The 21,638-nt window shown below is 36.0% G+C and overlaps 1 protein-coding gene across 1 annotated transcript; it reads left to right on the top strand.

Annotated features, from left to right (window-relative positions):
• Positions 1 to 14,932: 14,932 nt before the first annotated feature.
• Positions 14,933 to 17,153, top strand: LOC139874414 (uncharacterized). Its single transcript, XM_071861849.1, has 3 exons — positions 14,933 to 14,968; positions 16,269 to 16,447; positions 16,562 to 17,153. The coding sequence occupies exons 1-3, from the start codon at positions 14,933 to 14,935 to the stop codon at positions 17,151 to 17,153; spliced, it is 807 nt and encodes a 268-aa protein (XP_071717950.1).
• Positions 17,154 to 21,638: the final 4,485 nt, after the last annotated feature.

Here is a 21,638-nt window from a genome sequence, read left to right as displayed (position 1 = left end):
TTAATTAGTTTTTTATTGTGTTTAAATTCTTATCAATTCAGTAGACTATTTATTTACGGTATATATATATATATATATATATATATATATATATATATATATATATATATATATATATATATATATATATATATATATATATATATATATATATATTCGTCCATAATAACTGACTCATTTGACATTTAAAAGTTTTTTTTTAGTTTTGACTAAAAATAAATTTTTTCTTTTATATAATATTTGATAAAATTTATATGAATAATTTACAATTTAACTGTGTTTTATTTTCAATGTGAGCATCTTCAAATATTATATAATACAATCAAAAATAGTTAAAGTCGAAGTTGAAAAATAAATACTTTAAAGTCGAGGACACTTATTTTAAGACGGAGAAAGTATTATTTTAATCTATGTATTCATTTAGCATTAACAGTTTTCATCAAAGTCTTTTTGCTTTGATGTATGTGATTTTAATTTTTTTTTTTAGAAATATTTATGCATTACCTATTTATGAAAATTAATATAAATAAACTAACTCTAGATATACGCATTGTAAATGAAACATAGTTTAATAATTTTTTTGGGCTAAAAACTGAAACTTTATAAAACTCGAGAGCTTCATCAAAACAATGAAGACTCGAAGCACGAATACACGAAAACAAACAGAGGCATCGAGGCTTAAACAACACAACCAACATCTAAACTCCCTACAAACCATCACAAACACGAACTCACTAATCGAAGCATACAAGCACAAATACACCTTGTTCCTATCTAAATATCTCGTGACTGTTTTGGTCGTGTTTGTTTAGTTTTATATGCTTCCTTTGCATCTTAAAAATCTGTAATTTCGAGTGTCTTTTCTGTGTTTCTTTCATTGGGGTGATTCATGGAAGTGTATGGATCCCCCTCGCCTGTGTAATTCTGTTTCGTGTTTATATATATATATATATATATATATATATATATATATATATATATATATATATATATATATATATATATATATATATATATATATATATATATATAGTGGTAGGATCAAGGGGGAAGTAACCAATCGAGGGGAAGTGGGGGGAAGCAAAATCTTTTTTTTTCTTTTTCGTTTTTTGAAAAAATTTTGTTCACGAACATTATAGATTGGATGAAAATATGAACATTTAATAAAGACACTTTGTGATAAATGTTTTTATTTTGGCGGGAAAATGCTCGAAGAACTAATATATAACAATTATCGAGTTTTTCGAGCGTATATTGAGGTTTTAGATATTAGGGTATAGATATTAGGGTTTAAATATTAGGGTTTATAGGGTTTAGATATTAGGGTTTAGAAATTTAGGGTTTAGATTTAGGGTTTAGATTTAGGATTTAGATTGAGTTTTTAACACGAACGGTTTAGAGTTTAGGGTTTGGTGTTTTGGATTTATGGAATAAACCCAAAACACCAAATGTGACGCCCCGTACAAAACCATCGTGTACGGATCATCAACAACAGGATCAGTACAAGGTCAAACACTATATGCTGTTTGAAAACCAGTTTTGCATTCATAAAAAGATAGCTTTTACAAAAGATAACGTGACACAAAGGTCGTTACAAAGTCATTATTTGAAAATAACATAAATTACGAATGCAAAAGAAAAGTTCCATGATTGAGACATCTCTAAGTAATGCAGCGGAATTCTAGCACAGCAGGTCCTTAACAGCAAGTTTAAACACCAAGACAGCAAGTCTAAATAGCGGAAGCAACAAACCTCTAAACACCTGAGAAAACATGCTTAAAAGTGTCAACAATAATGTTGGTGAGCTATAGTTTAAGTTGTAACAGTAATGTAAGTTAGGCCACGAGATTTCAGTGCTTCAAACAACGTTTCAAAACAGTATGAAAAGTATATGTTTAACCGTGGGCACTTGGTAACTAACTTAACGTTTATAACCCCCTAAAAGTACACTTGGCGAGTGCGTATGTTTACGAAGTATTAAACACTCGTTAAATAATAGCACGAATAGCCCGAGTGGGGATGTCAAACCCTATGGATCCATATCTAAGATTCGCGTTCACCAGTTCAAAGACCAATGACTAAACGTTACCGAGCTAAGGGGAAAGTTTATGCCGTTGTATAACCCACACATATATAAAGTTTAAGTACTCGTGCCTAGTATGTAAAACGTAAAAAGCGCATGTATTCTCAGTCCCAAAATAGTTAGAGTAAAAAGGGATGCTATAACTCACATTGAATGAGCAATACAAGTTGATACGAAGGTGTGCAAGTAGTAAGTCGGTCCGAAAATTCGTCAACCTAAATCAAAGGTTGCTAGGTCAGTATGTTGTCCTTATAAGTTCTAATAGTGCATAAAATAAGTTTAAGTGTTATCATCATCATCATTCATCATTGTAAAAGTTAAGTAAGTTTAACAAGTATAGAGGTCGAAACAATAGGCTGATTTTGATCAGCTGCTACGGCCTCTACGTAAATCAAAAAGACGCGTAATCAGTGGCTATGGATCCGTATGGGAGTCCTATAGTTTCTGACCAATTTATAGAACCAAACTCGTCTTTGTTTGACCGTGGTGACGGTTTAAGTGCGAGTAGGTCAGAAATTTCAGCACAACGTTAATAGGGTGTAGTGACTTTCGGAAGGCCATAAATCCTAAACCGTAATCGGATTAAGACGAGATCTAAACGTAAAATCATCTACTCGAACTGAACTAATTGAAAATAAACTTTCCAGTAGCCCAGGTGGTCTGATAAGATCCCGAAAACAGTAATCAAGGTGCTCCGGTGGGGTTCTTAGTGCTTAATGCTCATCACGGTTCTCATCCTTGATGCTTGTAGCTTCAAATGTACAACTCGTTGATGGGTTAGCATGACCTTGACCAAGATTATACCATAAATACACAATATATTAAGACCAAGTAAGAACACAACTCATTTAAGAGTCTTAGATGAATGATGAACCAAGGTTACATCATATCCTTAGTCTTAACATAATTACAAGTTACATTTACAACTAAAGCTACAAACTTTACTTCAATCAAGCAATTATGAACATAATCTAAGTCAAATAAAGTGATGGAACCCTAAGCTAGAGATCTTGGATCCTTTTCACACAAGTTATAAGGTCACAAAGCTAGAAAGCTTGAACCTTTAGTGTTCTTGAAGACCTTGAAGCATAAAGCTTAGATCTTTAAGTTACATGAAGACCATAAACACAAGTTTTAATCTTTATAACAAAATAATGAGATCATAAGTTAGGAAACTTAGATCCAATAAAAGATATGAAGATTTAAGCTAGAAAGCTTGCATCTTGGTTGTTCTTGAAGATCTTGAAGCATAAAGCTTTGATCTTTAAGTTACATGAAGATTACAAACACAAGTTTGAATCTTTATAACAAAATAACAAGATTAAAGTTAAAAGATATAGATCTACAAAGTAGGTGAAGATTCAAAGCTAGAAAGCTTGAATCTTCCATGTTCTTGAAGGATTCAAATCCAAGTTTGAATCTACAAGATGTAATCAAGATCAAAGCTAAAAAGCTATACCCATTAATGATGATGAATTCGAAAATGATAAGAGAAGAAGAAGAAGAAGAAGAAGAAATTCAAAAACTTACAAGTTTTAGAGTGAGAAAGACTAGAGAGGAGATAAGAGAGTAAGTGTGTGTGAAATGTAAATGAGAGCAAGTGTAAAATGGATGGAATAAGGCTTGTATTTATAGGTGAATGAGGGTGAGGGTGGTGGTGATGGCCGTTGGAATGGGAGGGGGATAAGGGGGACACACTTTTGCTTTTTGGTTAATGGTTGTCTAAAGTTGGTGCTTATGTTAGGATCCCATGCAACATTAAGGATAATACTTGACAAAAATGCTAGCATGTTCCCTCTAATAAATGGGCATTTATCTTACATATTAATGGGTCACTAGCTATTAATAATTGGGCTAATTAAATAGTCCACAAAATAGTGTAGGGTGGGCTAAGGCTCAACAAGGTAGAAAGTCCTACAAGACTAACTAGTAAGCATAAGCAAATTACTACGCGTAATTAAGCATCCAAAAACCCAAGTAATTATTATTATGAAATAATAATTAAGATTTCGTAGTCATAATATTCCGATTATGACAAAAGTTAAACGTGTAAGCAGTACGCAGTTTGTTCGTAACGTCAAGTGACACTAACGGTCATAAAGGCATCCGGTGATCAAGTTAAGTAACCTACGTACTTAAAGGCACGTTTTATCATATAAATGAAAGTAAGCCATGTGTATAAAGATTCCAGAGTATAAAGTAGCACAGTACGCACAAATACGCAGTTTCGCAAAAACCACAAGGCACAAAAACAAGTCGAAAAAGTCAGGTCGTTACATTACCCACCTGTTAATGGAAATTTCGTCCTGAAATTTTAAGCTAAGGCAGGTGTTGGAGTCGGGAGAAGGTGAAGATACTTCTGCATCATTTGATTCTCTCGTTCCCAGGTAAACTCAGGTCCACGTTTGGCATTCCATCGGACTCGGACAATTGGAATCTTGTTGCGTTTCAAAGTCTTGACCTCACTATCCATAACTTCGACAGATTCCTCCACGAAATGGAGTTTGTCATCAATCGTAAGCTCATCAAGAGGGATGACAAGTTCTGGTTCAGCAAGACATTTCTTCAGATTCGACACGTGAAAAGTAGGGTGAATTGCGCTCAACTGAGTCGGAAGATCTAAACGGTAAGCAACGGGTCCAATATGCTCCAAGATTTCAAAAGGACTAATATATCGCGGGTTTAACTTTATGCGCTTTCCAAAACGGATCACACCTTTCCAAGGTGCGACCTTTAACATTACACGGTTACCCACGTTGAATTGGAAGTCTTTACGTTTAAGGTCGGCATAACTCTTTTGGCGATCACGGGCCGCCTTAAGTCACGCTTGAATTTGGACAATCTTCTCGGTTATTTCATGGACTACCTCGGGTCCGTTGATTTGCTTTTCGCCTACTTTGGCCCAACAAATAGGAGAACGTCATTTGCGGCCATACAACGCTTCAAAAGGTGCGGCATTAATACTCGAATGATAACTGTTGTTGTAAGAGAATTCAGCTAGTGGCAAATGTCTCTCCCAAGCCTTTCTGAAGTCAATAACACAGGCATGCAACATGTCCTCCAAAGTCTGAATCGTTCGTTCGCTCTGACCGTCGGTCTATGGGTGATACGCGGTGCTCAGGTCGAGACGAGTTCCCAAGGCTTCTTGCAAAGAACGCCAAAATCTGGAAGCAAAACAGGGATCACGATCTAAGATAATCAATAAGGGCACACCATAACGAGATACAACCTCTTTGATGTATAGTTGAGTGAGTCTCTCCATCGTATCCGTTTCCTTCATGGCTAAGAAGTGTGCAGATTTGGTAAGTAGGTCAACGATAACCCAGATGGTATCATAACCGCCTACCATCTTCGGTAGCTTTGTGATAAAATCCATCGTTATCCTTTCCCACTTCCATTGCGGGATTTCCGGTTGTTGAAGTAATCCAGATGGCCTTTGATGTTCGGCCTTAACTTTCGAGCAAGTCAAACACTTACCAACGTAAGTTGCAACATCCTTCTTAAGATTATGCCACCAATAATGTTCCTTGAGATCGTGGTACATCTTACCGGCTCCTGGATGAATCGAATATCTCAACTTGTGGGCTTCATCTAGTATAAGGCTTCGTAGATCTCCATAACTAGGTACCCAAATCCTTCCAGCAAAGCATCGGAGTCTAATCTCCTTAACCTCGAATCGTGAAACGAGAATGTTCAAGTGTTCTTGAGAAATATTCTCCTCTTTGAGAGCCTCATCATGGGCTACTCGGATCTGGCTGTTGAGATTTGAATGAATGGTGATGTTCAAGGTGCAGACACGAAGAGGTACCGTCCTCTCCTTTCGGCTCAGGGCATCGGCTACAACATTTACCTTTCCAGGATGGTAACGAAGTTTACAATCATAGTCATTCAGCGTCTCGATCCATCGTCGCTACCTCATGTCGGTGAAGATGGTACTTTTAGTTCCATAAAGATAGTGTCTCCACAATTTGAGCGCAAAGACAACGGCTCCAAGCTCGAGGTCGTGAGTAGTGTAGTTTCGCTCGTGAATCTTTAGTTGACGAGAAGCATAGGCAATAACCTTCGATCTTTGCATCAATACGCAACCAAAACCATTTTTCGAGGCATCACAATATACGATGAAATCGTCACTGCCTTCAGGAAGAGATAAGATAGGTGCGGTGGTCAATTTCTGCTTCAATTTTTGAAATTCTGATTCGTGTTCTTTTTCCCAAACGAACTTCTTCCCTTTGTGAGTCAGCGCGGTCAAAGGACGCGCAATCAGAGAGAAACCTTCAATATATCTTCGGTAGTAACCGACAAGACCTAGAAATTGGCGGATGTGAGTCGGAGTAGTGGGGGTTTCCCACTTGCTGATAGCTTCAATCTTTGCTGGATCAACTTTGATACCTTGATCACTCACAATATGACCCAGAAATTGGACTTCCTTCAACCAAAATTCACACTTGGAGAATTTGGCATAAAGTTGCTCTTGTCTCAAGAGTTCCAACACTAGTCGAAGATGTTGTTCATGTTCTTCTTCACTTTGGGAATAGATGAGGATATCATCTATGAAAACGATAACGAACTTGTCCAGATATGGCTTGCATACTCGATTCATGAGGTCCATAAACACGGTAGGTGCGTTGGTTAAACCGAATGGCATCACGAGAAACTCATAATGACCATAACGGGTTCTAAACGCAGTTTTTATCACATCACTCTCCTTCACCCTCAATTGGTGATAACCGGATCGCAGATCGATCTTGGAGTAAACGCTTGATCCTTGCAGTTGGTCGAAAAGATCGTCAATCCGGGGAAGGGGATATCGATTCTTAATCGTCAACTTGTTCAGCTCACGATAATCGATACACATGCGGAAAGATCCGTCCTTCTTCTTCACGAATAAAATAGGTGACCCCCAAGGCGATGAACTCGGTTGGATAAATCCACGGTCTAGCAATTCCTGCAGTTGACTCTGCAACTCTTGCAGTTCGGAAGGTGCTAGCCGATAAGGTGCGCGAGCTACGGGTGCAGCTCCCGGCACTAGATCGATCTGGAACTCCACTGCTCTTGGTAGCAGTAATCTAGGCAATTCTTCCAGAAAGACATCGGAAAATTCGTTCACAATTCGTACATCATTCACATTCTTCACCTCGGCTTCTAACGTTGTCACATGTGCTAAAACAGCAAGACGTCCTTTCTTCATGATCTTTTGTGCTTTCATGCAACTAATGAGGTTCAACTTCAAACTACATCTCTTTCCGTAAATAATCAGTGGCCCACCATCTTCGTGGGGTATACGAAGAGCTTTATCTCCACAGATAATGTCGGCCCTTACTTTGGTCAACCAGTCCATACCGACAATCACATCAAACCTTCCCAATTTGATGGGTATCAAGTCAATCTCGAAATCCACGCCAGCTATGTTGATAATAGCTCCTCGGCCAATTTGGTCAACTTTCGCAAGTTTTCCATTGGCTACCTCAACAAGCATACTCTCCTTTAAAGGAACTAACGACCAATCTATCTTAGAGCAAAAGTGTCTACAAACATAGCTCCTATCGGCACCAGTATCAAATAGGACAGAAGCTAATAGATTATTGATAGTGAATATACCTGTAACCAAGTCGGGGTTCTCAGGGGGCATCCCTTGCGTTTACATTGAAAACTCTTCCACGCGCTGGCCCGCCATCCTTTCTCTTGTTAGGACATTCATTCTTGAAGTGGCCCTATTGTCCGCACTCATAGCACTACCTTGGTCCAGTAGGGTTTGTCTTCACCTTTGGGGTGGGAATCTTGCAGTCCTTACCAATATGCCCGATCCTTTTGCACTTTTCACAGACCACATTACAGTACCCGGTATGGTGCTTGTAGCACCTCTTGCACTGCGGTAGACTACCCTTGTAGTTGGGGTTCGAGCTAGTGTTCGGGTTGGGGTTCCTTCCGTTGTTATGCCTCTTAGCGGGGGTTTGATCATAGGCTCTCCCCTTGTTGTTGTCCCACTTACGCTTCTCACCACTGGCTCCTGATTCGGATTTAGCCTTTTCCGATTCTTTGCTGGTAATTTGATTCATAAGGGTATGCGCCATGCGCATAGCTTCCGGGATGTTGGGTGGCTTAGAAGAGGTGACATTTCCCTGAATGGACTTGGGAAGTCCCCACAAGTATCGTTCCATTCTCTTAAACTCCGGGGTAATCATCGTGGGACACATCAGCACTAATTCCAGATACCTACGGTTGTAACCATCAAGATCATTTTCCACAACCTTCAACTCCCAGAACTCAGCCTCCATTTTTTGTATCTCTGTTCTGGGGCATTACTCTTCGATTATGGCTCCCTTAAATTCTTCCCAAGGAGTTGCATAAGCCTCGTCAATACCTTTGGCATGAGCAAGTGTGTTCCACTAGGTTAGGGCGCCGTCCGACAGCGTACATGAGGCATACTTGGTTTTGTTCGTCTCTGAGCAGTTGCTTACACGGAACACAGCTTCTAGTTTCTCAAACCACCTAGTCAATCCAACTGGCCCCTCAGTACCACTAAAGTTGTGGGGCTTGCAGCTTTGAAACTCCTTATAGGTACACCCGTTATGAATGGGCTGATTAACTGGTGGAGCTTGTGGGTTGATTTCCGCAATAGCTACGGCTACTTTTTCAGCAATCATTTCCTCAATTTGAGCTGTTGTGGGCGCTGCTCTTCCGTTTGCCATTGCTCTTCTAAACAAAAATTTTGACTTAAGTCAAAATCCAGCATTTAATAAATAATAATATAGTACATGGCAACCAACATGGAATCAACGCAACACATGTTAACTAAGTAATGCAACTAGATACAGATACCACATAATCATCATACAGTAACGTAATTAGAACACCGTACAAAAAGTAAACAACACTAAGTTTCCATTCATTAATAATAAGTTGCATACATCCTCATAGGTTCGTACAATACATGAGTAAAACATGAAACTACAAACGAGATTACATAATGAATTCTACTACAATGCCCTATGGTGACGGAGGGTAAAGGATGTCCATTACGTGGGACATCTGGTCCTCGAGCTCAGTCACCCGAGCACGGAGGATCTCCACTTCCCTCGTCAGTTCCTCGATGGAGGGAGATACTGGTGGGGCAGGCGGTGCAGATGGTACAGGTGGTGCAGACGTTCCAGCGCCAGAAGTAGATGGTGCATAACGGTAAGCCTTACGCACGAATGGATCGGCAGGATACGGCACAACCCGCTTGCGGGCAGTGACCCTAGTCCTCAGTCCATGTGCGTTAACGAACAACCTACCTCCATTAACCCCTGGAATAACGGTACCATCGAAACGATACCGCTTCTTCGGCGGGGTAGAGGGTGGCTGTACGGGCGCCTCCTCAGGGTCCTCGTCGGAATCCTCTTCACTGGAGTCGTCAGAGGATGAGTCGTCGGAATTATCTGAAGGTGGATGCACTCGGCCAGTAGTCATAATCCGATATCTGAAAGGTGGGATCGGCACGACACGCCCATCAGGAAGGCGTCTAGCCCAATGGTTATGCTCATTACGGAACGGAACGTCCCCGTATTCCCCAGGGAACACAACACCACCAAAATGGTGATGTGGCTCTGAGGGTCCTGGGATGAGTGGAGCTGGAATTTCCGGTGGATCCTCGTGTCCGTCTGAGGTGATCACTGGGTCGGGTGCATGGCCACTGGCTCCAGAGGACGAAGCGCCGGCAACAATGGCAGGCGAGGTGGCGGATGAGTCTGAGTCACTCTCCAAAATGATAACGGGCGGGACATCCGAGATCTGAACAGGGAAAAATAACTTTTTCCATGTCAGTAAGTCATAAAGCAAGCACGTATTAGGCAAAATAACTACGACAGTCTAGATCATCTATCTAGATCATCTATAGCAGTAAATAGCATGGCAACAATAGCAAATCGTACAGAAGTATCATGCAATCGAAAGCAGATAGTAGCATGCAGTAATGAAAATCAAGTAGCAGTATACATCATATAGCAGTAAAAGTAAGCAGCAGCATGTAGTAATTTCGCGGAAACAAGTAAACTAGCAAGTTGTAGATTAGTCCTATTAGTGAATCCTACTCGGTCCAGTCTAGACTCACTAATGCAACCTAAATCCCTACAACCAATTCTCTGATACCAAATGTGACGTCCCGTACAAAACCATCGTGTACGGATCATCAACAACAGGATCATTACAAGGTCAAACACTATATGCTGTTTGAAAACCAGTTTTGCATTCATAAAAAGATAGCGTTTACAAAAGATAACGTGACACAAAGGTCGTTACAAAGTCATTATTTGAAAATAACATAAATTACGAATGCAAAAGAAAAGTTCCATGATTGAGACATCTCTAAGTAATGCAGCGGAATTCTAGCACAGCAGGTCCTTAACAGCAAGTTTAAACACCAAGACAGCAAGTCTAAACAGCGGAAGCAACAAACCTCTAAACACCTGAGAAAACATGCTTAAAAAAGTCAACAATAATGTTGGTGAGCTATAGTTTAAGTTGTAACAGTAATGTAAGGTAGGCCACGAGATTTCAGTGCTTCAAACAGCGTTTCAAAACAGTATGAAAAGTATATGTTTAACCGTGGGCACTTGGTAACTAACTTAACGTTTATAACCCCCTAAAAGTACACTTGGCGAGTGCGTATGTTTACGAAGTATTAAACACCCGTTAAATGCTAGCGCGACTAGCCCGAGTGGGGATGTCAAACCCTATGGATCCATATCTAAGATTCGCGTTCACCGGTTCAAAGACCAATGACTAAACGTTACCGAGCTAAGGGGAAAGTTTATGGCGTTGTATAACCCACACATATATAAAGTTTAAGTGCTCGTGCCTAGTATGTAAAATGTAAAAAGCGCATGTATTCTCAGTCCCAAAATAGTTAGAGTAAAAAGGGATGCTATAACTCACAGTGAATGAGCAATGCAAGTTGATACGAAGGTGTGCAAGTAGTTAGTCGGTCCGAAAAGTCGTCAACCTAAATCAAAGGTTACTAGGTCAGTATGTTGTCCTTATAAGTTCTAATAGTGCATAAAATAAGTTTAAGTGTCATCATCATCATCATTCATCATTGTAAAAGTTAAGTAAGGTTAACAAGTATAGAGGTCGAAACAATAGGCTGATTTTGATCAGCTGCTACGGCCTCTACGTAAATCAAAAAGATGCGTAATCAGTGGCTATGGTTCTGTATGGGAGTCCTCTAGTTGCTGACCAATTTCCAGAACCAAACTCGTCTTCGTTTGACCGTGGTGACGGTTTAAGTGCGAGTAGGTCAGAAATTTCCGCACAACGTTAATAGGGTGTAGTGACTTTCGGAAGGCCATAAATCCTAAACTGTAACTCGGATTAAGACGAGGTCTAAACAGAAAATCATCTACTCGAACCGAACTAACTAAAAATCAACTTTCCTGTAGCCCAGGTGGTCTGATCAGATCCCGAAAATAGTAAGCAAGGTGCTCCGGTGGGGTTCTTAGTGCTTAATACTCATCACGGTTCTCATCCTTGATGCTTGTAGCTTCGAGTGTACAACTCGTTGATGGGTTAGCATCACCTTGACCAAGATTCTACCATAAACACACGATATGTTAGGACCAAGTAAGAACACAACTCATTTAAGAGTCTTAGATGGATGATGAACCAAGGTTACATCATATCCTTAGTCTTAACACAATTACAAGTTACATTTACAACTAAAGCTACAAACTTTACTTCAATCAAGCAATTATGAACATAATCTAAGTCAAATAAAGTGATGGAACCCAAAGCTAGAGAGCTTGGATCCTTTTCACACAAGTTATAAGGTCACAAAGCTAGAAAGCTTGAACCTTTAGTGTTCTTGAAGACCTTGAAGCATAAAGCTTAGATCTTTAAGTTACATGAAGACCATAAACACAAGTTTTGATCTTTATAACAAAATAATGAGATCATAAGTTAGAAAACTTAGATCCAACAAAAGATATGAAGATTTAAGCTGGAAAGCTTGCATCTTGGTTGTTCTTGAAGATCTTGAAGCATAAAGCTTGGATCTTTAAGTTACATGAAGATTACAAACACAAGTTTGAATCTTTATAACAAAATAACAAGATTAAAGTTAAAAGATACAGATCTACAAAGTAGGTGAAGATTCAAAGCTAGAAAGCTTGGATCTTCCATGTTCTTGAAGGATTCAAATCCAAGTTTGAATCTACAAGATGTAATCAAGATCAAAGCTAAAAAGCTAGACCCTTTAATGATGATGATGAATTCGAAAATGATAAGAGAAGAAGAAGAAGAAGAAGAAGAAGAAGAAGAAGAAATTCAAAAACTTACAAGTTTTAGAGTGAGAAAGACTAGAGAGGAGATAAGAGAGTAAGTGTGTGTGAAATGTAAATGAGAGCAAGTGTAAAATGGATGGAATAAGGCTTGTATTTATAGGTGAATGAGGGTGAGGGTGGTGGTGATGGCGGTTGGAATGGGAGGGGGACAAGGGGGACACACTTTTGCTTTTTGATTAATGGTTGTCTAAAGTTGGTGCTTATGTTAGGATCACATGCAACATTAAGGATAATACTTGACAAAAATGTTAGCATGTTTCCTCTAATAAATGGGCATTTATCTTACATATTAATGGGTCACTAGCTATTAATAATTGGGCTAATTAAATAGTCCACAAACTAGTGTAGGGTGGGCTAAGGCTCAACAAGGTAGAAAGTCTAACAAGACTAACTAGTAAGCATAAGTAAATTACTACGCGTAATTAAGCATCCAAAAACCCAAGTAATTATTATTATGAAATAATAATTAAGATTTCGTAGTCATAATATTCCGATTACGAAAAAAGTTAAACGTGTAAGCAGTACGCAGTTTGTTCGTAACGTCAAGTGACACTAACGGTCATAAAGGCATCCGGTGATCAAGTTAAGTAACCTACATACTTAAAGGCACGTTTTATCATATAAATGAAAGTAAGCCATGTGTATAAAGATTCCAGAGTATAAAGTAGCATAGTACGCACAAATACGCAGTTTCGCAAAAACCACAAAGCACAAAAACAAGTCGAAAAAGTCGGGTCGTTACACCAAACCCTAAACCCTAAACTCTAAATCGGGCTAAATTTTACTTCACAAAACATGGAAAAAAAAATGTTAACATTCTTCACGAACAATATTATCTTGAATGTTATTTTTGTCGATCGTTTTCCCGCCTAAATAATAGTAACATTCATCACGAAGTGTCTTTTCAAAATGTTCATATTTTCGTGTGATCTTGATGCCTGAAAAAATAATTCCAAAAAAACGAAGAAAAAAAATTAAAAATTTGCTTCCCCCTGCTTCCCCCCGATTGGTTACTTCCCCATTGATCCTGCCCATATATATATATATATATATATATATATATATATATATATATATATATATATATATATATATATATATATATATATATATAGTGGTAGGATCAAGAGGGAAGTAACCATTCGGGGGGAAGCAAAAACTTTTTTTTTCATTTTTTGAAAAAACTTTGTTCACGAACATTATAGATGAGATGAAAATATGAACATTTAGTAGAGACACTTTGTGATAAATGTTTTTATTTTGGCGGAAAAATGCTCGAAGAAGTAATATATAACAATTATCGTGTTTTTCGAGCGTATTTTGAGGTTTTAGCTATTGGGGTTTAGATATTAGGGTTTAGATATTAGGGTTTATAGGGTTTAGATATTAGGGTTTAGAAATTTAGGGTTTAGGGTTTAGATTTAGGGTTTAGATTTAGGATTTAGATTGAATTTTTAACACGAACGGTTTAGAGTTTAGGGACCCAAAACACCAAACCCTAAACCCTAAACTCTAAATCGGGCTAAATTTTACTTCACAAAACTTGAAAAAAAAACGTTCATATTCTTCACGAACAATATTATCTTGAATGTTATTTTTGTCGATCGTTTTCCTGCCTAAATAATAACATTCATCACGAAGTGTCTCTTCTAAATGTTCATATTTTCGTGTGATCTTGATGCTGGAAAAAAAAATTCAAAAAAAAATGAAAAAAAAAAAATTTGTTTCCCCCCGCTTCTCCCCGATTGGTTGCTTCCCCATTAATCCTGCCTATATATATATATATATATATATATATATATATATATATATATATATATATATATATATTGCTTTTCAAAAAAACAAACACAAATACACCTACACATTACACAAAGAAATAAAACAAAACAAAACTCGAAAAAATAAAAGGGAAACAACACTAACCATCTACACTGGCCTTCGGGATCACCACTCCCTTACCCTTCTTTATATATCGAAACCAGCCGCAATGCGTGTATGATCTCTACTGCCAAAATAATATTTAACGTATAGAGTAAAATAATTTGCACGGCAATGCACGCTCATTAATAATAAGTTGGAAGACAGAATGTATTTCCAGATGATAATTACTAAAAACAACTTACCTTATTAAAATGTGAAATATAAACTGACTATTAATTGGAATATTGCTCATTAACAACCGTTAGATATATTATTTTTAGAAAGAGACAATTTTCATTCAAACATGTAACTAATTTTCAAATATTTTAACGCAATTGAAATAAAGAAAAAAAAAAAAGACCCACCGAAATATTTAATATAAATTTAATTTAATATTTTTTGTAGATGGAGTATTTTTTTATTACTATATATTACTCGTATTACTGTATATTAATTAATTGAAAAAAATTACTTATTTCATTTGTTTTGTCTTATACCAAGTTCTTCGCTCTATTAGAAACTCAACACCCTTCTCTCTCAAAACTCCCCCCACAAGATTTTGCTTATATATTCTCACAATTAAAACAATATATTGAAGAAAATGGAAAGAATGGAAGAATTTGTATCTTCATGGAGTCATCAAGAAGTGAGTTATGCTTCATTTTCTGTTAAAATTATGAAGCTTTACTCTTTTTTTTTTTTTTTTTTTTTTTTTTTGGCAATATACACTTGTTTTTCAGCCATTGTTCTGTAAAATCAATCTTTCTTAGTTGGGGTTTTGCCACTTAGTTAATTACTTGCATTTCTTGCAAGTGTTTTGACTTTTGAAGTGAGTCAATTTAGACTTTATTTCATGATTTTGATATTGGTTGGCTGAGATCATCATTTTAAAATTTTTATGATAGTAATAAACTTCTGGGTTTTGCTAATATGAAGTAATTAATTGCAATTTTTCTAGACTTAAATGATACCAGAAGCGAGTTTTGGTCAATTTGACATTTTAATGTGTAATTCTAAAGATCTATCTTTTTATTTGCTTACCGTTCTCTCTCTCTTTTTTTTAGTAGTAGTAAGTATTTATAACCTATTTGATAAAGTATCAATTGTGATATCCAAATGGATTGTAGACCTTTTGGTGTTTTGTGTGTGTGTGTGTGTGTGTGTGTGTGTGTGTTTTCTTGAACAAAAACTGTTTTTGTAAATAAATATATATTGTTTAGTTAGGTTGTGGCCGTTTCGATATTTTTGTGGTTTGGATGCGGTTGTGTTTGTCGCGGTTTCGTTTGGCTCGAATTTAGTTAGCTAGGTTTTAGTTATTCTATATGGTTTACTCTTTTCGAGCCTTAAAAGGTTGTCGGTTTCATTGTATCGGTTCAAAGAATCCTTCATTCATTGATGAAAGTATTCTAATTTTAATAGGTAATCGCTGTCGTTATTTTTAGTCAAAAAAAGGGTTATCAATGCTATTTTCTGCAATTGAATTTGCATGTACTCTACTATAAATTGCTTGCAGTAACTTTTTTTTTATAGCCATAGAAATTTGAATTTGCACCAAGTTTATTAAGCCTAACCCTCATTTTACACTATAATATTAGGAGTCTATAGAACTTATTTGTATAATACTTTTTTTTTGTCAACGTCTGTCTGGTTTTAATTTCCTTACATATCCCATCAAGAAACAGTCTTTTTGCAATTTATAGTCTTTGTTGATGTTGATTTTCCTAACCCATATTTAAACAATTTGTCATATTTTAATCATAAATGTCATTTTTACCACATCAAGATTGTTGTTTTGATGTGTATATTGTCCGCCTCCAGGTGGTACAAAGGCCATAGGATCCGATTTCGGTCACGTGAACTATCTATCTATTGATCTTGCTTATATTTTTCGTCGGTTTTTGATAAATTGTACTGTATCTAACTTATTAAACATTTTGACATTGCAGAACATTGATGAACTAAAACAAAAGCTTTTTTACACAACACTTGAATTAGAGGCTGTAAAATCCAAAGCACAAGAGGAAATAAAAAGAAACAGCGATTCGATGAAACAAATGTTACACCTGTTAAAGATTACTTGTCAAGAAAGAGATGAAGCAAAAGATCAACTTCAAAAGCTACTAACCAAAACAATGCCCTCAAATGATCAACAAATGTTTAACGTATCAAAAACGCCCATTCCAAGTTGTTTTCCGAGCAATCAAGTTCAACCGCATCATCAAAGCCCATTGATAATGCAAAATAAAGCAAATTCAAGCGTCACAGAATCAAACAGTCTTTCGGATGCTTATAATCATAGCTCGTCTCCCGTTGACTCGCTTTTTGACACCATTTCTTCTCCGGAGTTTTCAAATATTAATGTTGATAGTCCACTTGTTCAAGATTACAATCAAAACATGCCAAAAGTAGATCAAGTTACTTTTGTGATGGAGGGTATGATTAAAGGCAAAACTTTGCCCCAAAAGGGAAACTTATTACAATCGGTTATAGAAGCGGGCCCACTTCTACAAAATCTGCTAGTAGCGGGCTCACTTCCCAGGTGGCGTAACCCGCCACCACTTCAAACATTTCATGTCCCACCTATGGTGGCTACAATTGATCATATTAATGCAGCTGAAAAGGGGGACGTTGGAAGCCCAAATAAGTTAACTAAGACACCAATGATGATGTTGAAACCGTCACAACCGTATGCCGAAATGGCTTGTGGTAGTGGTGGCGTTTTGAGTTTTGGTGATGTTAATTTGGGAAGTAATTTTCAAGGGAGGATGATGGCAGGTTGTTCTGGTGCAGGTAATTTTGGCACACTTCTAAAGAGGCAAAGGTTACATTAAGAGACAAAAATTTTTTAATGTTTATTATTTGTAAAGAGTTTTAATATATGATGGGTGTATATGGTGAATTGGTGATACCCTGTGATTGGGATTTTAAATTTCATTACAGTGGTTAAAGTTCATGGTTTCATGTTTTTAACTTTTAAGATATACTCGTAGTATACTTTTATTTATATTTGTCAAAGATATTTACTTTTTGATAATGGTTACATCATTATATTACAAGTTTTCTATTTTAATGAAAATAAATAATAATTTGATTGGCATTGTAGATATTATAGAGATTGAACTTTATTGACTATATTATTAAGAACTTTTGTAACAAAGTGAAAAATTGTAGGAAAATCGTGTGTAATTTTAAATCAGATTAACGCAGCGGATAGTTAAAATAATAATCATTTATTATTTTATAAACCATTTACAAAATTAAATATTAATATATTTAAATTTAATAAAACAGCACATGATTAACGATCCCAAAGATCCAGTTACACCACTAATAATTGTCAAAATATGTAATTCACAAAGTGAGTAAACGATATACATTTCTTGAAGAACGGAGAGAAACCTACGATCAAAAGTATGACCGTCTCTTTGGATAGTCCACACTTTCTTGAAGAACGGAGAGAAACCTACGATCAAAAGTATAACCGTCTCTTTGGATAGTCCACACTACACTTCAAACAACGTCAATGGATGCTAGTCCAAACCCAAGTAATAATTTATCAACCTTTGATTAATATTATGAACCCAAAATAATACTCCGTATGTGTTTATGGATGATATTGAAATGGAATAATAGGATATCTTTCTATTCAATATTTGTAATCTCTTTTCTAGTTTGTTTTCCCGTTTGTGTATCTAAAAAGAAACAACACATATTAGAATGTATATGGTCTTACAAGGTAGCTAAGCATATCCTTTTGGTATACATCTAAGAGGATAAAAATAAAATCCAAAAGATACCATATTGATTGATCACTTAAAATCAATTTATATCAATCACAAAAAGATAGGAGGATTTGATATAATTTTAAAAAGTCGTATTTCTCAAATACTTTAGGGTATGTTATGTAACTTATAATTAATAATTTCTATCATGTCACTTTCATGTGAATAGTAAATTAATTAATTTCGTTTCATTTACTATTCATATAAATAGTAAATGAATTAATTTCGATTTACTATTTTGTTACTTGAGTAATATATATACATCATATATATATTTTATTTGACGTCTCGGTGTATATGTGTGTGACCCCGAAGGCTCAAATGAAGTTGGCCATATAGTTATATGTTGTACCTTGCACGTTAATCCTACAAAAAATGCTTAGTTGCATAGATCTATATTTATATTTAGTGTATTCTTCAACTTCTTTTTACGTAAGTTTGGTGAATCAGACCCATATATATCACCAATCTTTGTTCTCTTAGTTTCTAAGTATCTCCTATCTTCATCAGCAATCGGTAACTCGTTTAACATTGGCCAAACTGTAGCCCGTGAGCCCAGCAAACTTGGCCGGGTCGTTGGTCATTAGCTGCATCGTTTGAAGTCCAATGTCTCTCAGCATCTGTCAATATTGGATAAAGCATCAGTACAATTATATGTTAACATACATAACTACTATTGCGCCCCTAGATGTAAAATTGGAATGGTTTGGGTCAGGTTTGTTTTTTCTGTAACATGCAAGTAGTTCAACTTTAGCTAAAAAAATTAGGTCAAATAAGCTAAACAGGTCAAACAACTGACCCAAAGTGTTACAAAATGTCTGAAACTTGTGAATCTTTATTATTTAACTTATAATTATTATTATGGGTCGGTTCGATTTATACGGAACTGTAATAAGATGTTATATATTTCGACCCATTACCCAATATACCCAGCCCAAACTTTGAAAAAAAGGTTTAACTATCATCAAACTAACCTGTGAAAGCTATGATTTTGTTTTTCTACATATTCTGTTAAAGTTCTAGAATATAAAAACTATTTCTCTTACATTTAAACACGTTTTCTGAATTCCTCGGAAGGAAAATATGTTATGGAAAAATTCAGATGTATTTTCGTAACTAAACGTAGCCTAACCATGCAAAATTGAAGAAATTGAACAGATGAGAATTGGGTCAACCCCAACCAGCCCATTTGGTCCTTACAAAAATTTACCTATATTGACCCAAACCCATTTTCGGTAATGACCGGAATATATCTACCCTTTATTTATGAGAAAGAATGAATAAGCACGAAGGTGTAGAGTTGTACCTTCACCGCGGCTATATGCTCAGTCCTTAATAGTTTTGAGTCGTAGAAATTGCGGTTTTTTCAACTTCTATTTATACCTACAATTTCAAGAAGCTCAATAGAAACTTTGATTGTTATATATCAAGGACATGAGCATATAATTGTAATCAAATAATCAGCTGTATCAAAACGGGATTTTAAAAAATAGTGTTTGAATTTGGTTGTGCTGTTTGATAACGTAATAATCAGATAATCGGTTTTTGGGTGTTTGGAAAAATTATATTATTCGATTATTTAACAAGTAAAATTACTAAATTGACCTTTCTTTATAGAATATACAAGTCTAACATGTAATACGAATAATACATACATTTTACGATGAATTGTAGAAACTATTTATAATTATAAATTAAAATTTTCATCATACAGTTTGTGAAGAATATTACTCTGTGCTTGGTATTATTTTAACCTTAAAACATAAATAAATAACAAATCCAAACAATAGTACGGAGTACTCGCATTAAATAGTAACCTCATACTTTAACGTCACGATCACAAAAATAGTGATGATGTACCGAGTATACCACATCGATATAAATATATAAATAAAATAATATAAAATAATAAATAGATTTAATTGTAAAGAGAGACACTAATAGAGGGTTAATAGATTTTTACAGGGATATTATTGTAAATTAATTTGAGGTAATAAATTTTTGGGAATCACGTTTTCTTGCAGCAAGTCCCATGTCACTTTTCCAAATTCACGTTTTGTAGCCCATAAAACGTAAAAAATTGATTTTTCAATTTCATTTGCCAAACACTAAAAATTGATTAATTGTGATTTCAAAAACGCAATAATCAAATAATCTAAGCTCCAATCGTGATTCCAAACACCCCCTTAGTTTGTCAAAATACAATAAAAAAAATAGATTTAATAAATTTAGGAACAATTTGTGATAGATAAATGAGCCTACCTGATCGGATCAGTGAACTTTCAACCTAATAGTTACCGGTAGATTAATGACCCATTTGTGAAAGTTAGTATTTTTTTTTTCTTTTTTTTTTCGCGAAAAAAGGAAAGATGCATTTAAAGGATCAAATATCTTCATTAAAAAAATGAAGAATATCAATAAAAAAATACAATGACGGAGTTAAGCTCGGTCATCGGTCATGAGATCAAGAATACAACAAGAGGCGAAAAGCCTAATAAACACAACAAAAATTGTTCAACCCCTACATAAGATCTTTAACTTGAAATTCTGCACCCGATTGACGTGATCTTCTTCGATGACAATTATTTGAAGCCCGGGTAAAAGACATCATTAATGTGGGCTTGTGAAAAAGTTTATTTATTGGGCCGTTTGAATAGATTCACCAGACATCAAGTTAGCCTATTTGCTTCGGACTGGCAACCAAAAGAAATGACATTTGATAACAATTGATCCATCATGCTAACGTTTATAAGGGGGAATGCTTTGAGATCTTTGAACTCATAACCTATCATCTGGGGAGCACTCTCAAATTGGTGGCGATCCAAAAATTAGCATGAGACATTAATTGACAATGTGAAATGTGGGATTGAATCTATTGTTGCTGTATTAATTGACAATGTGAAGAACAAATTTCAAAACTTCCACATGAATATTTTTTCAGTAATTAATAAATTCACCAATTATGTTTGGTAAATAAAAAATATACATTTTTTAGTAATAAATGATAGTAGAACAACTGACCGCTGAATTTGATGAATAATACATACATGTACGTGGATGTTGCTGTTTAATGCTTATGAAAGATCGATGAAGTGGCATGTATGCAGAGGCGAAAATAGCTTGGGGCAAGGGGGCGTCTGCCCCCAGTGAACCAGCAAATTTTAAGCTTAAATTTCGAATTATTTTATTTTGCCCCAAAGTTAATTGAAATTGAATTTAGGGTTTTAAGGAAGTTACAGGTTAGATTTCGGGAAGAAGGGATATAAAAGGGGAAGTGAGTTTTGCATCAGTGTGTGGACCCCAATTATTTTTAGTTTTCCATTTTATTATTAAAACAAAATAAACTCAAAGACTAATTTATTGTGGATGACAGGTCACCATGGGGCCCCTAGTGGGTCTTGTGTTTCTTTTATTATTTTTAACCTGGTATCCAACATTTAACTGACTAATCTCGGGGCGACTATCTGCTTTGCGAGTAACCCGGAGTCATTGCAGGCGAATCTCCGTGGTCATGAGAGAGAATAACTTTGTGGG

The sequence above is a fragment of the Rutidosis leptorrhynchoides genome, chromosome 11, assembly GCF_046630445.1.
Source record: "Rutidosis leptorrhynchoides isolate AG116_Rl617_1_P2 chromosome 11, CSIRO_AGI_Rlap_v1, whole genome shotgun sequence".
NCBI classification, from domain to species: domain Eukaryota; kingdom Viridiplantae; phylum Streptophyta; class Magnoliopsida; order Asterales; family Asteraceae; genus Rutidosis; species Rutidosis leptorrhynchoides.
The sequence above is the reverse complement of the archived record's forward strand: the minus strand, read 5'-3'. Positions and strand labels throughout refer to the sequence as shown.

Coding starts and splice junctions, on each gene's coding strand:
- LOC139874414 (XM_071861849.1), top strand. CDS start 14,933: ATGGAAGAATTTGTATCTTCATGGAGTCATCAAGAA. Junction 14,969..16,268: donor CTTCATGGAGTCATCAAGAA/GTGAGTTATGCT, acceptor TTGACATTGCAG/AACATTGATGAACTAAAACA. Junction 16,448..16,561: donor CAACTTCAAAAGCTACTAAC/CAAAACAATGCC, acceptor ATTGATAATGCA/AAATAAAGCAAATTCAAGCG.